Source organism: Carassius gibelio, chromosome B21 (genome assembly GCF_023724105.1).
Source record: "Carassius gibelio isolate Cgi1373 ecotype wild population from Czech Republic chromosome B21, carGib1.2-hapl.c, whole genome shotgun sequence".
Taxonomy (NCBI): domain Eukaryota; kingdom Metazoa; phylum Chordata; class Actinopteri; order Cypriniformes; family Cyprinidae; genus Carassius; species Carassius gibelio.
This window is the reverse complement of record NC_068416.1, coordinates 21094082-21116527: the sequence shown is the minus strand read 5'-3', so window position 1 is coordinate 21116527 and position 22446 is coordinate 21094082. Positions and strand designations below refer to the sequence as shown.

Sequence of the window (22446 nt, the reverse complement as noted above, 5' to 3'; positions counted from 1 at the left end):
ACATGCATCAACACTTGAGAGCAATTTCAAACAGGGGGCTGGGAAAGGGTCCAATAAAACACATTATAAATACATTTATAGAATACATTTGTTTTAAATGTTAATATTGTGTCATAAAATATTACAATTCTACACATTTTGGTACACCAAACTTAAATTCTTAAAATAAATTAAAAATAAAATCTGTTGTTTTAATAATTGTTTTAAATGCTAGAACTAAAATTTAAATGATAATTTAAAGATGATAATGCAGAGAACTGGACTTTGCTTTAAGGCATGGTATGTGTGAAAATTCAGGAGGATCAACCGATGATACAAAATATGTAGTTTATTTTAGATTATAATTGTGTTTTTTTTTTCTACACATGAATCAGAAAAGTCTTGATCTATACTGCAGAGGTCTTCAGTCAAACATGCATAATAATAATAATAATAATAATAAATAATAATAATATGTGTTTTAATGCTACAGCTGAATTTGGGCATCAAAATATAATAAAAATAAATATTGATTTTTATCTTTGCATTTAACATTATTATTACATTATTAGTATTTTAAACTGAATTTTTAATATGTAAAGACCATTTAAATGTGAAAATAGGGTAAAATTTACATTCAATTGTACAATTAAATATCCAACACAAACAGACAAACTAGGTAGTTTTTATTACATTTTAATTTTACACTTATCGGAACTTTCGTAACTTTTAAACATATTTAAAAAATGTATTAAAATGTGCATTAATTAAAAAACATTATTAAAATGCATAATTAACATTTTATTTTAATAATATAAATTATTTTCATATTTAACATTGTATTAGTTCATGCATATAGATATTTCTTTTCTGAACCACAAAACTGGGCATACAGAATGGCATGGAACTGTACAAGTAAACAAAACACCTCAAATACATATCAATACAAAAAGCACCACACACGGTCTCCATGAGGATTGTGTGATGTGGCATTTTAATGCTGTGAGTTGACAAACTGGGCAGTGAGCTGGTGCCCATGGGCCCAGTGACCTGACCTAGCATGAAAACAAACCATAGAACAGTGCCAGCTATAAACCCATCGAGCAAATCAGGAATGATGTCCTCTGCCAATAAACTCCAGATCGATAGAACTGATGATTAATCTGGGGCAGATGACAGTGACAGAGGCTGAAAAGCACAAAGATAAAAGAGAAAACTGCATGAAAGTAACCTTCGTAGGTCAATACTCACACGCAGCCTGGCGAAAATTAGCATGTACAGTCACTCTGCTTAAGAGTGGTTCACGTCTGTAGAGGAGTCACATGCACATTGACTAAGGCTCAGTGTGAACTTCACTCAGAGAGTGATGGCCATTTAGTCATTTAATGGTTTTTTACCCAGCAGACGGTCTCAGCAGCAAAGCTCATACTGTTACTGTTGCTGCTATATTCAACAAACACTAAAGACCAGTCATTAGAGAGTCACGTGACACTAAAAACCAGATGGAACAAACAAAACAAACCCACATGCTGACTGTTCATGCTGTGCTTGATAATTTCCTGTGCTCTTGCCAGCAATCATGCACACAATTCCAAGTACACATGCGCAAAAAAATCCAGGCCCATGATGTAGGTTTGCCTGCGGCGCTGTGTGAATGTCCTAACAAATGTCATTTGGATCAATAAAAATCTTCTATAAAAAAACTATATACTTACATGGATGGGCCCGAGTTTAAATGGAGTGTGCATGTACGCGTTACCATGCTTCTAAAGATGAGCAGGGAAAATAATGCAGAAAACTCCATTTAGCATTCAAGGCATGTATACAGGTAAAACACTAACCAAGTGGGGGGAAAAATCAGGAGGAGGAGAGAGAAAATGATTCAATATATTTATAATTTTGTGGTTTTTAAATACATTTTAAAATATGTAAAAATATTTGTACATATAAAATTATTTACATAAACATACACATTTTATGTGTGTGTGTGTGTGTATGTATTATGCATGTGTATATAAACAGTATATATATCTGTGTGTGCGTGGGTTTGTGTGTGTGTGTGTATGTGTAATGTTTATTTTTAGTTTGTATAAAAATAATTAAATAATTATAATAATCCAGTTAAATACAGTTTTCTACAAGAGTATCCACATCACATTCCTCTCTTTTCCTGTCTGTTGAGACAAGGTGGAGCTTCTTTAATTATTTACCAACAGGAGTCCATGACAGAGTCGTCAGCCAATAAGAGGTAAAAACCAAGAGATCAGCCAATGGGAAAAGATCGCTCATATCATCAATACTGCACTGCCTCATTAGAAATGTGGACACAGCGAAATTCATGTCTTCATCTATTCCCTCTCATAAGAGGCGGCGAGTCATGCTGCAGATACAAGAGCTTGTGCAACAGATGGTCTGGGTCCAGACAGGACAATGGGAAGCTGGGTATGGGACGTGGGGGAGGGGTCAGGCTCAAATGTATTAAATGACATGCTTAGGTCTTCCTTTAAGGCTCAAACGAGGACAGAGGAGATGTAAGGCAAAAACAGGGTGGAGAGTCCTATTAATTAGCTATAAGCTTCTTCTCCTGCTCGAATTGCTAATTATATTGCTACCACAAAACACAGAGGAACAAGTCACTTGTGAGCAGAGGTTGGTTTTAAACACTGTGTAGCAAGGTAAGAGTGATCCAGACAGTAAGCAAGTACATAATATATATATATATATATATATATATATATATATATATATATATATATATATATATATATATATATATATATATATATATATATATATATATTTTTTTTTTTTTTTTTTTTAAATATGAATGCAATGCAGCCTGTTTTGGATAAAAGCCTAAATATACATATTACTTTGATACATATGTTTTCACTAGGAACCATCAAATTCTCAATATGTTCCTCATCTTTTATCCAAACTGACTTTAGAATACTGTTGATAAGAACAACCGATTATTTCAATCTACATTAGGATTGTGTAACCAGACTAAAGCTCAAACTCATTTCCTGGTGTGGTTTTTGTGGGGATTTCATGCTGTATGTTTTTCACTACATTAGTCTGAATATAAATAAATAAATAAAACCAGCCCGAGTTCTCTGCAGCATGAAAGAAAGACTGCCACGTCAAGTCCGGGCGTCGCTTTTTCCCTTCACAGAATAATTCAGCACTTGTGTATGTGTGCGAGCGAGGGAATGTGAAAGATAGTGCTAGAAAACAGGAGAAGAAAGTGAGGGGTTCATTCATCTAAAATTGCTTTATATGTATAATAATTTAAAAAGCAAAAATGGCTTAAGAGCCATAAAAATGTCTAGAGAGTATTTTGGCAAGTGAATAACTATAATTTTACTGCACTGTGCTTTCACATGCAACATGCCAGACATATTGAATGCGGATATATTTATCAGATATTCAGAAGCTTTTTAAAGTCAAAACCAAATACATTTGACAAATACACATACTGATAAACTACAACCTTGTAAGTCACAAAGAATTTGCTAAATGCGACCCCTTACCAGGATCATACCTACAGAGCCTTAACACCAACAGGCATGTGATTTATCAGCGTCATTTCACAAACACAAAAGCGACAAATCTGGGATCCGTATATCAAAGATATCACATGCTGTGAGAGGGTGGTCTTAAAATCACAGAAATGCGGGGCAATGATCTGCAGTCAGTCAGCCATATATCAACAGGTCCCCAACAGGGTGTAATGAGTGAGCATCAATCCTGCCCTGCCTCAAATTGATGAGGTCTGTCAGAGAAAGGCAGTGTATATTCTCCATTTTATGGTGAGGCTAAATCAAGATGAAGAATACAAGGGACAGTCAGTCACCTGCTCTAAACCCATGTAATGAACAAGAGATCAAGTGAGCATGGACTAAAAAATGTGTTCCACCTAATCTGAGACAATAATACTTTTTGTGTGCAAAAAAACGAATATAACATGCATCTTGGTACTTACCTGATCATGCATCGAAGACTGACATGAAAGACAAGAAATTGCTGAATATAGTCTTTATTTTAGTTTTCTTTGTGCACAAAAAGTATTCACATGGTTTCATTAAATTAAGGTTGGACAACTGATGTCACATGGACTATTTTAACAATGTCCTTACTACCTTTCTGAGCCTTGAATGTGGTAATTACATTGCTGTCCATGCAGGATCAGAAAGCTCTCGGATTTCATCAAAAATATCTTAATTTGTGTTCTGAAGATGAACAAAGGTCTTACGGGTTTGAAATGATCAATGACCGAATTTTTGGGTGAACTTTCCCTTTACAGCTTTCCACAGTACAAAAACAAAAATGCACAAAAATACAAGTATCATTCACAAGCATTAATATTACAGCTCTATATTTGGACACTTGAAAGTGCCATGAAAGTGATAAATGTATTTGCTTTACATAACAAGTTATCAAAACAAGAATAATAGAAAAGATCTAGCATCAGATGACACTTGGTTTGATATTTTGAATCTAATGCAATGAAATTCAGACATTTGTAAATGACTGGCCTATTTTACAAGAACTTGACTGTAGGGTGAAAAATAATGGATGTCAAAAGCTACTAAACTGTTTTGTAACCAACATTTTTCAAATATCTTCTATTATGTTGCGCAGAAGAAACATAAAGTTTTGGAAAGAGTTGAGGGTGAGTAAATTATTGCAGAATGTTTATGTTTGAGTGGACTATACTTTTAAGTGAGACTTAAGTGACATAACTAAAAATCAATGAAAGCATGTAAACAGCATGTGACATCTGATTTAATACAGTATTATGCAACAATGTGATTTATGCACTAAATCCACTATGCACTTAAAAAAATTATTACAGATGCCACTGCCGCCTTCTCACAGTGACGGCCACCCTCCATTTTTCGCCTCTCATTTGCATAACATTAAGTATTTCTCAACTTTCTGATTCTATCACTGCATGTACCGCTCTGCTGTCAGTTTCTCAATGCCCAGAATGAACTTGCTGCTCAGCTCCCATGAACAAATTGAAAATGCTCACTCAGCTCCACACAAGTGGACACGTACACTTAGAGGCATTGGTCTAGTGATGAATCTTCTAGCCTGGCTCTGACTGAGATTGCAAAGCAGCATTTGACTGTTAGCTGGTAAACAGTTCTGTCTTAATCATCTCTCAGTGTCAAGACAAAGGCAAGAAGCAGCCTCCTCTAAGTTTGAGCCACAGGCACCCTGGCAGTCACAGCGTTAAAATTCAATCAACTCGACTTATCTGGTGCTCCTATATGAGGTCACCCTTGAAAAAGGAAATCATTGATCATATGGGCTGTCATAGCAGCCCTGTGAACAAACACTGAAGGCCATGTGGATAGACCAACCAATCATGAGTTGCCAAAGGGCATCACACGCATTCAATTTAGACTATAAAGATGATGAAGACAGGTCACCTACAGCATGTAAAATTCATCCTCATCACTGAGTCTGAAGATCCACAGAGAGAGATGGAGACAGTTGGTCAGACGGACAACTAGACATACTAAAAAGAAACGTTTAGAAGGCACAGGCAGAAAAATAATGATGTCAGTCCGTCCAGCTAAACCACCTGCAAGAGTGCTTCTTCCTCATATCAAAACATTGTGGTTACAAACCTCAGCAAACCTCCTTACCAGATACAAAATGATACAGCGACATTATTTTTTAAAATTCTAACCAGCCATTGGCACTGGACTGGATATCTCCACCAATTCTGAAATCGCATTTGCCTAAAATTTTGCTAAAATTAGGTCTGATTGGCTGTAATTGTGCTGGATCTCACAGCTCTTTTGTTTTCTTGTATGGAAAGACAACAGATTGGAACAGTGACTGCAACCAAATATGCATACTTCCCTATACATAGCATAAGTACACTCTTAAAAAAATTAAGGTTCCACAGTGGGGGTAGTAGAACCATTTTGCATCGGCTCAGTGCTTATCAGTTTCTCAGTGAGATTTTGTAAGATGTAAAGTTTCCATGAATGTCAAAAGTTCTTCATGGAACCACTGATACCAATAAAGAACCTTTATTTTTAAAAGGCAGTGAGGGCAAAAAAAAACCTGTAAGCCTATGTAAAAAGGTTAGCATGTTCAAAAAGATTAGTATGAACTTCACAGGCAAACAGTAGGCAAAAAGTAACCAGATGACCAACTTCTGGTGAGATTGTTGCAAGTGTGCATTTAATGGAAACTTCACTATCCCGTGAGGCCACGGGAGAGGATTTATGAATGGCATACCAACTGTTATGCCAGCTGGTAGGTCAAATGATAATGACAACATGATGAATGTTGTATGATTAGACTACATTCATACTATAAAGAACCTTTTTATTGGTCACAAAGCAATTACTTATTTAAAAGAAGCACCCACTGAAGAGAGTATGCAATTTCCGACACAGATACTGTTACTTTTACCAATGAGTCCCACCAACTAGAATTTTAGCTCCATTGGAAGTTGTCACAACTTCTATAAAAAAAAAGGTGAATTATTTTGGTGGTTGTGTCTGAGAACACCAAAATAATCCAAGAAAGAAAAAGCAAAACGGATAATGTTCAGGGATCATTTACATATCACAAAGGTCAACAGAGCCCAGAGGAAATCCTCACTGTAACTAAAATAGAAGTCCTTACTTCGGCAAGAAAAATGAGAGATAACGATGCCTGCTAGAATTCAAGGAGCATAGGAAGGCACCGATCAAATGTACACTGTGCTGAAATTATCTGCACCTAGCAAAACCTCCATCTAGCTCTCTCCGTTCTGGCTGCTCAAACAGTTGTGGTGTCTTTACCCAAGCTATGTCTGCATTACATGAGCACAAGAGCATCAAGACAAGCGGAAGGTCATGTTCAGCCTGGGGGAGAGGCTCGTCCATTTACTCATGCAGATCAATATGATTAACTGGGTGGAAGCAGCCTCCCGCCTCTGCCAGCTTCTGTTTAAGAAAGGAAGCATGGCAGGAATTTATACCCTGCTGCTCAATTGTGCCAGTTTTCCCCCAGCGAAAGAGGGAAACAATGATACAGAAAGGCGGCAAACTGTTCATGTTAATAATTTTCTCTTGGCACACAACTCTACAGAGACTCCCAAACACGGGGATATGAGAGAGTCAAACAAGCAGTATCAGTGGAATGGCTATGTGCCAGTACTTTGAAATATGCTTGGGATGTGCCTTATCTTCACTTTCAGATGCTTTCATGTTTTGTAATGTCGTCGAAAATATGATTACTGCAAAAATTAAGGCCTCATTTGAGGTTCCCAAGATTGACAAACTGGTGGAAACCTTTGGAGAAAGTCTAAGCACTTGTTGAAGATGCCTCAAAGTGCACTTAAGGAACTTCAATATGCTTTTTAAGTGCATCAAAGCTTGTTGCTTATTATTATTATTGGCACTGTTTAGATTTCTAGTATGAACTAATGGGTACTTCAGAGAATTGCCCTTTTAGAAATGGTGCTTGGAGTTTCTCCTGAGAGGTCCACCGGTGTCTGTGCTGTGGCACATGAAGATGGGTGGTCTTAATACAACTGACAAACCATACGATTCTTGGGAAAAACCTAAATTGTAATTTAGAAGAATTCTGGTTTCAGCACCATGGACAGCAAACAAACTCATTAATAACACATGTGTAGCCCAACATTGTGCATTGTTTCGTATAAATTTTGATTAGTAGTGACTAGATGAAGGATTAGGCAAAGTCAGCTCTTCTTTTTAATGACATGAGCCCAATTAAATGCCTTTAGACTGAAATACTGGTTATATCTAGAAACCTTCATGTAACAACAAATGTTACTGATACAAAATTGATAAGCCACGTGCAATTGTTTAACTATAGCTAATCCATATACACACTGATCAATAACATCAATTTGTAAAGGCTTTTCTGGCTAACACATCTCAATAAAGGTGAGCATTTATCATTTTGATTCTTCAAGGGACACTTTCAGCTGCTTGTCTTGCATTAATAATCAATTAAGAAAGAAGGAGTGCAGTCTGTTCCCTGTGGTCACATGGCTGGTCAGAATCAGGTGATCTAAATGTGGCTACGAAATCTGTAGGTGCAATCTGTGGGTGAAGTAATATTTGGTTTTTAAGAGAAGGAAAGAGAAAAACTGGTTCCCATATCAACAACAGCATGTGTGAATGAATCAGTCAAGGAATAATTAAATACATTTTTTTTTAATTATCACATATTTAAGTAATATTAGTCACACTCAATTAACCGTAGAGATATATTTATAAACAAAAGAGGGGGGGGGGGGTTGCTTACCTTCACTGCCTCTGCATGTGTGACCCGGTCAAACACTTTGTCATTAACTTTCATTATCTGATCTCCAATTCTCAAACCCTCCTTTTCAGCCAGTGATCCCGGTTCTACCAGTGACACGTAGATCCCAACTCCATGCTCGGATCCTCCCCGGATGCTAAATCCCAAACCCTCGTTGCTCTTGTGACGCTTGAGGGTCACCTGTCGGATCTCTCCTGGGGGCTCCGGTAAGAAATTTCTTCCCAGTAAAGGAATAAGAGTCGCTGTCCCATCGCTGCTGGTGCTGATATTGTCAGGAGACCCGCGCAGAGCGGCTTGAGAGGCGGAAGGAGGTGAGAAGTGAGCCCCGTGTGTTGGACTCGAATTAGCAGCCTCGTGGGAACCGTCTGGGTCACCATTGCGCGCAAGACCATCGGATTTCAAATAGAGCCCTTCTGATGTGTACTGATCGAACAGAAGCTGGTCCGAGCGCGGGATAACCAGCCGCAACATGGGCAGAAGCTGACGCTTGCTCGGAACGTTCAGTATGACTTTAAGCGTCTGGACCAGGTCGTACACATTGCGCTTGGAGTGGTAAACGTTGAGGCAGTGGATGAACTGCTCTCTCTCGAGGTCGCTGAGCAGCAGGTTGAGCGCGTTGTGAAGCTTCTTCACGTTGGCGGAAAGGGTACGCGCGCTAGACGCAACGGAGTTGCCCGAGGAAGAGTTGAGCGACAGGCGCTCCAGATCTGTGCTCATCCTCGCGCCCTTTGCCTGGATCACAGAGCCTCACGGAAGCGGTGGGGTCCGGCGAGCATTGCAGTAGCACCGGAACCGAGTCTACAGGAGCCTGCGGAGCGGCGCATGGCACTGCGATGCCTTGATGTTCACTGTCATACTTAATAATAGACCAAACGGGTCACAGAGGACCTACAAAACCAAACAAATACATTCAATTTAGGCCAGTGTCCTAAAGAAAAAATAATAAATAAATAAAAAGTTTGGAATTAAAAATTGAATGTCAATGTCTAGTTACAATCTGGTTAAATTTATTTTGTTTGTTATAAGTAGCATTCTGTTTTTACATATGTTTTACATTTTGTGTTTGTGTAGTTAATGTTTGCTGCATGAATTTAACGTCATGTGTTAACTGAATCGATAACACTGTGATCTCTCACTCTTATGAAACAATATAATTTTTCATTCATTATCAACATTCAATGTTTCCAGATATATTATTAGTAGTAGGCTATATCGAAAGTTTAGTGACAGACAAATGGAATTGAGTTTAAGATAAGTTTGAATATTAACATTACATGACATAATGGCATAAGAATATGAATTTAATGATACAATCAAAATCAAAATTCCACCCCATCATCATTTTAAATTTATAGAAATATTACATTTCTATAAACTTTACCAGAACTTTAGAAAGAACCTAAAAACGTAATTAAATCTATATATTAGACAGGAATGTACACCTTCCAAATAACACCGACAGAAAGCAGCGCGCTCCGGTGCGTCTCGCGCTCGCGAGAACGGGTCAAGTGGCCAGTGTCTTCTCCAATATCTCTGTCGTCACCAGTGAATCCCTTATGAGGGAGTTTAGGATCTTTGCCCAGAAATCCAGAGCTTTACAACCACCATAATCACATGAATGTGTTCCTGCTGATTAGTTTTAAAAGTAGAGCCCCGGTTTGCGTTCGGTTTTAATCCACTCGTCCAGTATTTGGAGGATATTGCACCCAAACTAAAACGCGAAGTTGATATCCTTAGACACGCTCATAACATAAAGTTGAAACGCGCTTTAGTCCTTTGGAAAGTGCCCCAGGTGTATTCCATAGACAGAAAAAAAAATCTAACAGGTAGGAAAGTTCTTAGTTGCGTAAGTGCGCACAGAAACAAAGTAAATCGGCACGGAGACCGGCTGTCTTCGTTGTCTAGCCTTCAGTCGGAGCAAGCGGATCGACTGAACTGGCTCTCTCCAACGCGTCCCTACACAGGAAATGACGCAGCTTATGTGGCGCGCGTAAGTTGCTTAGTAACCAACAACACACGAGTGAGGCGGGTACGCGCAGGACTTGCAAGTCCATCTGCTTATTTTAAGAGCCACGTTATTTAGTTTCACTGAGATAACGCTAGCCATCGTCGCTTTTTTATTATTACTATTGAATTCGCTTCAATTGTTGTATTTTCCGTTTTCATTTCAACTTTACTTCATTTTTAGTAATTTTGTTGCGTTTTTGTCATAAAAAAGATTGTTTTTTTTATTTTATTCATATTAAATGAATAAATTAAACAAAGTTGTAAATATCCCCATGTATATATGAAGAATTCATTTGCAAAAACCGTTTTTAACAACAACAACAACAATAATAATAATTAAAGCTGCAAGCAGCATTTTACGGGGTTCAAGCATTTAAGGCCTCTGAGGTGGTCTTGGCTAACCTGGATGCATGGATGACAGTTAAAGACATCCAAAATGAAGAATAGGCTGGCAGACAGACACAAACACTGAAATTAAATGATTAAACTAGTTTTTAACAGTTTAGATGTCATTTTCAGGTTAAACTGTAATCACAATGTGGCAAAATTGTAAAAACTGATATATCTGTATGAACAAAATGGAAAACATTGACTCAATGAGATTTAAAATGTTATAACAGTTAATTTTTTTTATGTTTTGGCATGAATTAATGAATCCTTTCAACAGTACTGTTCAACTTTGCTGAATGAGCCCATTAGTGGTCTCCCGCTGCCATCTAGTGGTTCTAAATTGCATTTACTCAAGCAACACTGTGTTTTTAAATATAACTGTTATAGTGTTGTTATTTTTTTTGACCAATCTCTCTTAAATTTTGCATGCTTGTTTAGAATGAAATTATGCATTATTTTACACAGTTTTGATAATTTGTGGGCTTTCTGTTTGTATTAATAGGCCTTAGTGTACACTATGCAAATAACATATTATAAAATTACTGGTTTATAGTTGTCCAAATGCAACTGTTCAATATGTTTTTGATAATTATTGACCTTCAGAGTCTAGAGAATTGTACTTCAGTGGTTTTATTGATTTTCAGCTTATACCCTATCACTAGTTTCCCAAAGTAACTTTTTGAAATAATCTTGAATATTTAATTAACAGCTTTATTGACAACATTGGTCCCAGAGGCAAAGTTGTTCAGAATGAGGAGATCTATCATATGATATGAAGATCTAGTGTTTTTGAGTGAATATATGAGCATTTTCAAACAATTTGAGGCCATTTACCATATAAATCTTGTGTTTTGAGACCTTTTCTACTGTTATAGCGCCACCTATGGTGCGATCTCCATGAAACTTTGCATGCTTGTTAAGAGTTACCTGTTACATGTTCTCACCACGTTTCATAAAGTTTTGAGTTTTCGTTTAGGTTTTATAGGCTTTGGGGTATGTTTGGCCACACCCCTTTTCTTAATTACCCATTTAACGCTAACCAAAGTACAAAATTGAACATTTTTTTGATAATTATTGATCTAGACAGTCCACAGAATATTACTGCAGTGGTTTGGTTCCGATCGGACAAAAAACCTAGGACTAGTTCGCAAAAGTAGTTTTTTAACATATTTGTGAATAACAATTGAACGATTTGATTGACAGCAATGGTTCTTGAGGCAAAGTTGTGCATTATGAGGAGATCTATCAAATGATATGCATATTGTGTTGATATGTGAAACACCACGTGATTACAGAGCCATAAAACTCGTTAGCGCCAACTAGTGGCCGATTTCTTTCAAAATTCTTACAGACCTTAAGGTTCATGAGTCGAACGTACCCAGCGAGTTTCGTTCCGAACAACATCCGTTAACCCTTTCAAATAGGTGCTTAAAATTGTTTGGCCAATGGCAGCCATGTTTTTTGAGATATGCAAATGTCCTCATAGGTACTTGTGCCCCTTCAGACCAAGACACTGCATACCAATTTTCAAGTCGATCGAGCCAACGGTTGCCTAGTTATAGCCATTTATGTGTTTTTTAAATCTTATTGCGCCCCCAAGTGGCAGAGATGCGCAATTTTTTTTTATTTGACCAAAGATTGAGCTCATACATATGTGTACCAAGTTTGGTCAAGATATCTCATTCCGTTCAAGAGTTATAGTCAAAATAACATTTGGCTAACGTTAGCATAGACGCTTTTTGGCGTACTGTTTCGCGTAAGAATCGAAATTTCAACTTTTTTTTGATAATTATTTATATTGAGTGTCCAGGGAATATTTCTGCAGTGGTTTCGTTCCGATTGGTTGAAAATCCTAGGACTAGTTCGCAAAAGTAGGTTTCGGATATAGCTCGATTTTGCGAGAAAACGGTGCGTCGTAGAGCAAAAAATGCAGTGGTGCACTTTTGTTCGGGCTAACCCAAGGATTGCAACGATGCCTTGTTTTTGAGTCTACGGCTAACGGTTTACGACCTGCGGCCAAAAATGTCAAAAATTTTAGTTTTTTGCGCTGTAGCGCCCCCGTTAGGCCGATTGGGCCGGTTCTTTGTATCTGAGTAGCGAGCAAGACTACTACCATCTGACCAAGTTTCAGCTCTCTAGGCCTTACGGTTTGGGCTGCACGTTCAGTTTTAAGGCGGAAAAATAATAATAATAATAAAAATCTTAACAATTACAATAGGGTTTCAGCACTGCGTGCTTGAACCCCTAAAAACATGTTTTTCCATTGTGCATTCCAGTTAATGTCAACCAAACTGCAGTTGGGTTATTTTGATTAGGTAAAAAAAATACAGCCGACTAACACAATTAAACTCAATAAAAATATGATTAAAAAAACAACCCCCCCCCCCCCCCCAAAAAAAAAAAAACAAAAAAACAAAAAAACATGATTTTCAAACATTAAAAAAATCTATCTATCTATCTATCTATCTATCTATCTATCTATCTATCTATCTATCTATCTATCTATCTATCTATGTATCTATCTATCTATCTATCAGTTATAACTCTATAGTAGGCAAACTATCACGAATCAGCATAAACACATTACTAACATTTTACTAAATAGCATTGCTCATGCAACTTTAATCTCCTCCATTCTTCATCTGAATTGTAACAATCTGCTTCCACATTTGCTTTGATTGTGTGTTGGTGTTGCAGTTGACCTATGAATTCAACAAGAGAAACAATGGTTAAAACAGAAACACATAACCTACTAGTAAATCAAGAAACCAGGTTAATACTCTAAAGTCAATGTCCCTCAAGGGTTTTAGATGCATCCTTCAATCATGTTTTACCTCTCTATAAACATTTACAGTTCCGGCCACATTAGTACGGTTCACATTACTAGAGTACATGATGGAAAGCCTTTAAATCAAAATCCTTTACAGCATTCAAAACTGATCCCATAAAGCAGAACACTGAAATCCTGGCACAGATCTGAGTCAGCATTCACACATCCAAAGCCGAATGGGTTTCTGGCCAGCACTGGCACAGGTGTCGATGGTGACGTGCATCAAGAGATGATGGCTGGATATACCTTGTCAGAATCTCAACCCAGCTGAGCTTTGAACACGCGATTCCCATGGAAAGGCACTAATCAGACATTCCTAGTCCACCTGTATCAGATAAAGAGGTGTCTAGTCATTTTCTCAGAGCTTAGCAACACACACAGGTCAGGGAGGGAGGGACAGGGTGACAGTGAATGATTGATGGGCGTAATTAAAGCAGTTACCAAGTATAAGCGACAAGGTGGCAAGGTAAACACGATTACTCTGCCGTGCCTCCGATCTGGACATAGACAGAGTAACAATGAGCTAAATTCCAGCTTGGTAGGCACTGGAAAAAAGATCTAATTAACTCTCCCTACCCCCCTGCCTGAATCAGCACTGCTAATGACTTTGGCTATCTATTTGATTTTCAATTTATAGTGCAGACCACAGCACCTTATTGCACATGCCAAAGCTGAAAAATGTCTTGAGGAATAAAGCACCGTACAATAACACTATAGTCAGTTTGACAGGGAACTAATAAGGGGCATGTGCACAAGAAAATTCACAGGTGACGCTTGGAATTTGTTTATATATACACAGTCAAACCAGGGAGTTTTATCTTTGCACCGGCTGACTGTATTAATCTCTGTTTTGAGAAAAAGCTGCTAAGTACATTATGTAATAGGCTTAGGAAAGAGTGACTCAGAGCAACCTGGAGGTACCGGTGAAGAGCGTGAATGGATTCGCCCTTTGAACAGTTCTGACACAGACACTATTCAAGACCCCAGAGAAACCGATTTTTGGTGTTCATACTTAATAAACAACTGCATCTTTCATGTAGCTCTTGATCAAGTGGATAAAGGCAATTACGATAGTCACAGTTTAACCTAATCCAACCTTAATGGAATAGTAAAACTCCAGTCCATCAACACCTTGTGAAATATAAAACTACCTGTCAGTAAGAAACAATTCAAGGTGTTTTAACTTAAAACCATCATTTCTGGCCAAAATATGAGTCTATAATCCCTAATAATGCTTTCTTCAATGAAAAAGTCCATACCCTTTAGTCCTCTCACATCAGTGTTCACCCACATATTGGTTTAATTTGACTTGATGGATCTGTTTAGTACAAACACACAGCTTTTTTATTAATTGATGGAATGGAGTCCATGTGTGGATTTCTCATGGATTACTGTGTTGTTTTTATCAGCTGTTTGGACTCATTCTGACGGCACCCATTCACTGCAGTGGATCCATTGGTGAGCAAGTGTTGTCATGCTAAATTTAGATTTTTGGGTGACCTTTTCCTTTAATTTATAAGCCATTTACCACCAAATTAATGTTACACAGTTGGTTAGCCTTTAGTAGGCCTGTAGGTACTGTTGGCTGGTTATCATCAGCCCCTGCTGGTGGATGTTGGAACTAAACACTCTGCTGAGAAAAAAGAAAAAAAAAACAGGCAGAATACAGTGTTTACTTTTAAAAGCCGTAAATGGCAGGTCTAAAAATACTGAAGAGATAAGGACTTTGAGATAAGTGGGCTGTAAATATGTATCTGTGAGATTGAAGGAGATGAGGCTTCTCAATATGGATCTCATTTGTCTGCCGGTCACTCACTTGTTCAAGCAGCTCAGGTAATGTCATTGAATTACAAGGGCAATTTGCCTCCACTGCCAGATCTTGGAAACCGGTGAGGTCTGAGAAGGAACGTGAAAGTCCCCACTTTTATTGCTAATGTAAATTATAATCCACATTCTTTGGCCTTACAGAGAGATGGATGGTTTCAATAAACTGATCTATTTCTTTGGCACTGTCTCTAATTTTCAACCATATTATATTTGTCCTCCAGGCAGTTTAGGATAAACAAGGAACTTTTTGATATACAGTATTAAAAGTCAATATCTTAATATAAAGCGTCACTTGGTACAATTAATCTGAAAGATGTAGTTGTCTTGTGTAAAACCTCTTTTAAGGACAAGATTGTATACATTATGCCGCTTATAGACAAAAATATAGTTTAAATACAATTTTGAATCAGTTTATTCGTACAGTATTAATATCTAAACATCCTTAAAACAAGAAACACATAACTAATTGTCCTGAAAATGAACTTTAATCTGAGCTATTTAGGTGAAGTTGAAAGGAAAGTTAATTTATGCAATAAATAAATACATACAATTTATTTTTTAAAAATACTGTAGATAGATTAACAGAAGATCTGGGCAGATAGATAGATAAAGACTAGATTTAAGCATATGTCCCGCCTCAAGTAGCAGCTTGTGAACTGCATTTTGAACTGCACTCAATGTGCCCTGCAATATTTCATTTTAGCATTATATTCATAACTGTTTATGTTTATTACCTGTTATATTGTTATATTGTTCATTATTTACTGTAGCATCGGGGAGACCTGCCACAGCTCCCAGCTGTTAGTGCCATTCTCTTTGTTATATGTTGCACCACTATTATGTTATATTTCATCGTCATTCTTACAAACAGTGCCCTTACTCATCTATTTTCTTGCCATAGCCTGACATGAAGCTTCGGGATAATGCTCAGTCCATAAAACATGGTTGACCTGGGAAGGGGAAAAAACAATATGTCATAATATGAATGCGTCTCTACAGTTTCAACAAACACGAAGCTTTCATTTCATCCCATCTTGAAGTGAATCCTTGCAGCAAAGCAATTTCACATTATGGGTTGTATATAATATGTCAGGAAGTCTCTTCATTTGTATTGATCTAACAGTTTGTGGTAACAAATACCATTAAAGCCATAATGACAAGAATTGATTGCTTGTGCTGTGTCTTCACTTTTGTTCAGAAAAAGTGTAATCAGCTCTCTTTAATGGCTTTAAACCACCACCATATTGTGGGACATAAACATTATCACTTTATAAAACAAATGATCGGCATCACAAATATGGCAGCGATCCAACACTGTGTACTCAGCAGAGGGTTATGTGGGGACTCTGCATGTCTAATTCTCAGTAGAGACAGCAATTTGCAGCAAAAACAGCCAAATGGCCAAGGATGACCACCTTAGCAGCTATCCAGTGACCACTTTTCTCTTGCAACACCCTTGACCTTTACTAGTTTGCCTCATTCTGGCTGTCTGTACCATTTCTGTTCTTATTAAACTTAAGGGCATGTCTCCCAAGGTGCTTTAAAGCTTCATAAAGGTACAGTAGGGGTGAGAATCTTTAGCCAACTCACAGAAATTCATCAGCTTCATTGTGTTTGTAAAACCATTTACCACATTCACATGATTTTTTTTATTGTTCTTAATATTTTTGTTTCTTTTTATATATCTTAATATTTACAAGTCTGAGTAATTCTGAGTCTTGAACAGTAAACTTTAGATTTAAGGATTAAACGAAAGTCCAACTAAAATGTTTCAGAAGTGATATGATACACTGAAATAATTACATTCATATACTTTGAAATAATTATTAATTAATAATAAATCAAAACAATTGACTAAGAATTAAGAGTTATTAACTAAGTATAGATTTAAAACATGGAAATATGAAGTAATACAATGTAAGAATGAAACACATTGCAATCAATAAACAAAAAGTGCTTTGAGTATAAAATAAGGAAAACTTGGTTTTTCTCCCACCCCTAAATCTAATTCTGCAAAATTCAGATATGCCACAAAAATGGCCCAAAACAATAGGAATTTATGAACCTGGAATCTGTCTGCATTGTTAAAACACACTTTGATCCACACAGCCCTCTATCTTTTTTATTGTGTGAGTACAGGTTAGCAGGTAGCACCTACCATTTCCCCATCTCTGTGTTTTCCAGCATGTACCATATGGAAATGGCAACAAGGGTTAGAACCTTTAAATTCTTCAGTGGGGCTCCATTAGCGTGGGTTGCTCTTTCACGCATATGCACGCATACATATGTTAAGAGCCTGTGTGAGTATTTTTACATGCACACTGTTATTTACAGCTGCAGGGCTGCTGTCTGCACATGAACCGTACCGTCCCAGCCGCTGCCTCTCAGACAAATGGCTTTGGGCTATTTGGCTAAAGTGACCTTTGCTTTGCTCCCTTTTAAAAAGCATTCACTGAAATAACAAATAGGCAAGATGCTCAATTTGGAACTTGCCACATGGCATGAAATTTAATAGGGACAGGGAAACAACTTGTTGGAATGCACTCGCAGCACTTATTAAGGTTTTTTGTTATGCACAAGGCAACAATTAATGAGTCCCATGTGAAAATGAGCAGAATTATCAAAGTTGTATAATAATATTTTTTGAATCATGAAAATGTGATTTGAAAATATTATCATGATTGTCAGGCTCTACTCAAGTGGGTGTATAAAAACATATTCTATTTTTTTTTTTTAAGAAAGCAATAATTATTTGTTTTCAATCAGTCTATTAATATGCAGTAGCCTACATTCAACAATTAATAAACCGAATATCACTGCACTCGTCTCTTCTACTATATGACTTAGGATATTAAACACAACCTTTACTTAGAGTATTTTTATTTATTTATTTATTTTAACACCGCGTAAAGCCCGTTTTTAATCATGGATTAAACTGGTTAATTTGTTTTAAAATGTGGCGCCAAATGACTCGGTGAACGTTAAGGCTAATTATATTTCGCAACAAACAACCAATTACAAACTACCTCAGTGCTGACCTTCATTAGCTTTTAACTATTCATGAACTTTATAGTGTCAAATCTGAGGGAAACTGTTAAAAACATAGAACAGCAAAAACACACGAAAACTGGAGAAATAAACAAGACTTGGCGGATCAACGTCGCAATATTTTCACCTATAAGGTGTGTTCGACATCGGCTGCGGCTGGATGCAACCGATCGGCGAGAGTAGCCGCGTGCAGGTGGGGAGGAGCTGCAAACGGAGATATGAAGCCGGACACGTTGTGGCTCCCGTTTGCTGCAATTACGTCAGTCATGGCAAATCACGTGGCGTTTGCTTACTTGATCGCGTTTAAGATGCGTGTATAAGTGGTGTTTTGGAAGGGTGTCTTCCAAAACAAGATAACATATTGAATATATACTTTAGCAGTATCACATGGGTGTTTCTGCTCATACAAAATGATAAAAGTAACCTAAAAAAAATCCCTGGTGGGTATGTGTTTTTTAAGAAGGTTTCAGCAACAAGATTTACAGTACACTCCAGCTGAGCTCTTTTTAACATTTTAAACATAACACCACTGATTTTCATATACAGAAAAGGACAATTCTGTTGGATTTATATTGTGATTTAGACCAACTATTTGAAAGTGAACAGAATGTTAAGTTGAAGTTACAGCAAGTTGTTAGCAGTTTGCTAACCACATGCAGGTGAAGTGTAAACACAGCAAAATAAACTAAAGAATATGAAGAAACCAAACAAATGGAGGAACATAATGTATTATGTATCATTTGTATAGGAGCATACATTTATGACCACATTAGATTTTATGCTTTTAAGATTAACATTTTAGTTCTTAAAAATGCTCATTTGAATAGGTTATGCTGCTGAATACTGTAAAAGGTCTGTATAAAAAAGAAAGTCATGCAAAATAAACATACACAAACTTTATATTAACAATAAAGTAAATACAGTAAAACAATATTTAAAAAATATGATTTATAAGATGAAGACGACATAAAAACGTATTGAACTGTTTTAAAAATCCATATGAGAATTTCTGAAACTGAAGCCGACTGGCAATAAACTTGAAACGCACGTCATCGGTGTAATCAGTGAATCCAGCCAATTGTGGATCAGTTGTGTCGTCATCAGAACCTGTGCAGCCGCTCTTCAGAAGCTGCGCTGGCTGAGTTCTCCGGCTACTCTCGAATCGCTCTCGTGGTACTTTGACGGCACACGTCACAGTCACGTGGCGTCAGCGCTGTATCAAGTCTGACAAAATTTCTAACCGGCATGCACTGCTTCAAGTCAGCCGACAATCGGTTTGCGCAAAACTGCATGAAGTCGAACAAGCCTATAGACAGGCAGTTAACACGTCACGCTCGATACGTGATGTATTTGTCCAATCAAAGTCTATTTGATATGGAGGACCAATCAGTTAATCAATTAATAACTCAATAAATCAATCAATTAATCATATGAACAAAGTAATAAATGACTTGTTATAAATGTAAAATAAATGTAGTGATGAATTTATTTGTAATTGCTTGCCACTTTATTTACTTTCAGAACCTGCTGCATAATTGAATGAATATGCAAATTAAGCCGTATTAGGCTATTTAAGTCAATAAAAACGAATCATTAATCTAATATCAGAGGCAGTACCTTAAGATGGCTCTGCATGATTAGTTCCATTCGTTTCCAATATTGCCAAGTTATGGAAAATATAATTATGGGTTGTTAATCATATCAAAGTCTATTTTAAGAAACAATCTGAGATCAACTGAGTATGAGAAAACATAAATTAGAAAAAAAGTATTATTTTTGACAAGGCAAGAAAGGTCGATCAATATTCATTTACACAACAGCCTCTCCAGAAAACTCTGTCCCTGCTCCACTCAGACAGAGCGTGACGCAATTTTGCACACACGTTAAAGGCAAAATTCGTAGTAGATATGGAGCAAAACAAATTTCAAATAGCTTTCACAGCTCAAACTTTTAATAAGCCGCTGAATTTATGAAGTCGACAGGCTTCTTTTTGTCAGCAAGAGAGTGTTCTAGCCAAAATAATGTGCACCGGCCGGGCATACTGATGCTGCTCTTGGTATCATCTAAACCACTCTAATCTGCTGCTGAACTTTCCTTTTATTATGCATGTCATTCTGCGTCTTTGTCTTACGGGTCTAGCTGGAGCTCTTTCAAAGAGCGAATGGCGTGGGCGCACCACGCACGCACCTGTCAGCTCATTTAAGCGCGTGCTCCCCAGCTCAGCTGAGAGTGGCTGTGTTTATCCTTAGTTTATAATCGTCAGTCCGACAGGCCGTCCCTGTGGAGCTGCTGTCAGACCACCGGGGACCGTATGTGACGCATTACGCCCACGCACCAAAGGCCTCTTCAGACAAACCCTGTACCTGCAGCAGGAGGAGGAAGTCGGTGCTTCACTGCATGAGTGAGCTGATTTTTAGAGTCATTTCCACCTCCTTATACGGCAGGTGAATACATCTCTCTCCGTCTTGCTGTCAGTCTCCGATTCTAATTCTGTCCTTCTCTCCATTCACCTTGAAGTCTGAAATCACCTCCTCCTTCCTCTGTCTGGAAGATTCCCATTTCAATACCCAAAACCCTTTTAGTCCGACTTTATGAGTGCTAGTTGCCCATTAACGCTCACTCCCAGAAGGACACCAAAATGTCTTTATCATCTTTATCCTTCTGTTTAATTGTTCCTTACAAATTTACTGGAATGGAAACCTTCTAATTAGTGCTTGTACTTCTGAACTCACAATAAAAAGGTATTTTGAGTTTTGTGTAGCAGGGATGTGAAGTGGGTCTGAAATCAAAGGGTTTCTTTCTTCTTCTATATTTTAAAAAATGCTGTTAACAACCTGTATTTTTTGATAATATTGAAGTCAATGGCTACCGTCAACTTTGGTTATACAGACAGATCTTCTTTTTGAGCTCTTTACAGCTATTTCTCACTCAGCACAATAGAGAGACTGTCAAAGAGAACAACTTAAATACACTGTAAACTTGACTTCCGGGCTACCAGTCCATCTACTCCTTCCTTGACGTTTAAAAAGGATCCTTCAAAGTTCAGCTGCTCTTTTAGCCAAGGGCTTTCAGACAGTTTGGAAGCTTTTACTAATGTGTCCCTCGTTTCACCCTCAGCTCCACACAGATTTCCCAGTATCCAAACAAGCTGGAATACTGGCAGAATTTTGTGTTTACCCCATAAACGCACCCGAGGGTCTATCTAACTCCCTCTCATCACACCCAAACAGCTGTAAACCTCTGGCTAACAGTGAGCATTTCTCACTTTAATGAGGACATTTAGCTGTCACTATTAAGGGACAAACCATTAGAATTCCAAATAATTCCCTTTCCCGATTAAGTGCCTGTGTTCCACTCAGGTGAAGTTAACCCAGAGCGCATAATCACATTTCCTATCCATCCGTCTGTCAAATCTATTGTTTTATTTATCATTAAAAAGTATACAATAACTTAAATTGTTTTTATTTTTTGACTATAGAATTAGTTACTATACTTTAATAGTTTTATATTTAACCTTTGTTTATTTGATTACATACGTTTTATCATGCTTTAGTTTAATTTGTGATTCAAATCTAATAAAATCCATAAAGCTATTTTAAAGGAATGGATCACATAAAAATGATAATTGAGTCACCCTCAGCCCATCTAAGAGGTAAATGAGTTGGTTTCTTCATCTGAACACAATTGTAGATATTTAGCATTAAATTCTCTGAAATGAATGGGTGCCGTCAGAATGAGACGATAACAAGTAATCCACAGTCCATTTAGTCCACTTGTAAAGTGAAAAATAGCATACTTTTTAACTTCACACCCTTCCGCCCTTTATACAAAAAAATTGGTTTCTCCATTAAAAAGTCACCTTGTCTAATTCGGGAGAGAAATATACACAAATCATGCACAGTTTATGAGCAAAACCAGTCCAAATCAGAACTGGAATGAATGAATTTGACACAACAAAACAAACAAACACATAAGAGATGTCAACCATGTTAGGAAAAAAGACTACATCCAATTAAAGCTCAAGCATTCACTCAATTCATTTGGCTGAACTTTCA

General features: G+C 37.3%; 1 protein-coding gene across 1 annotated transcript in view; it reads right to left on the bottom strand.

Annotated features, from left to right (window-relative positions):
* Positions 1-10276, bottom strand: part of LOC127986446 (whirlin) — an 82908-nt gene extending 72632 nt beyond the window's left edge. Inside the window, exons 1-2 of the mRNA XM_052588707.1 lie at positions 9732-10276; positions 8272-9177 (exon numbers count right to left, since the gene is read on the bottom strand). Of these exons, the coding sequence (XP_052444667.1) occupies positions 8272-9006 (735 nt within the window). The 5' untranslated portion in view covers positions 9007-9177; positions 9732-10276. The remainder of the gene's footprint in view (positions 1-8271; positions 9178-9731) is intronic.
* Between the last annotated feature and the right edge of the window lie 12170 nt (positions 10277-22446).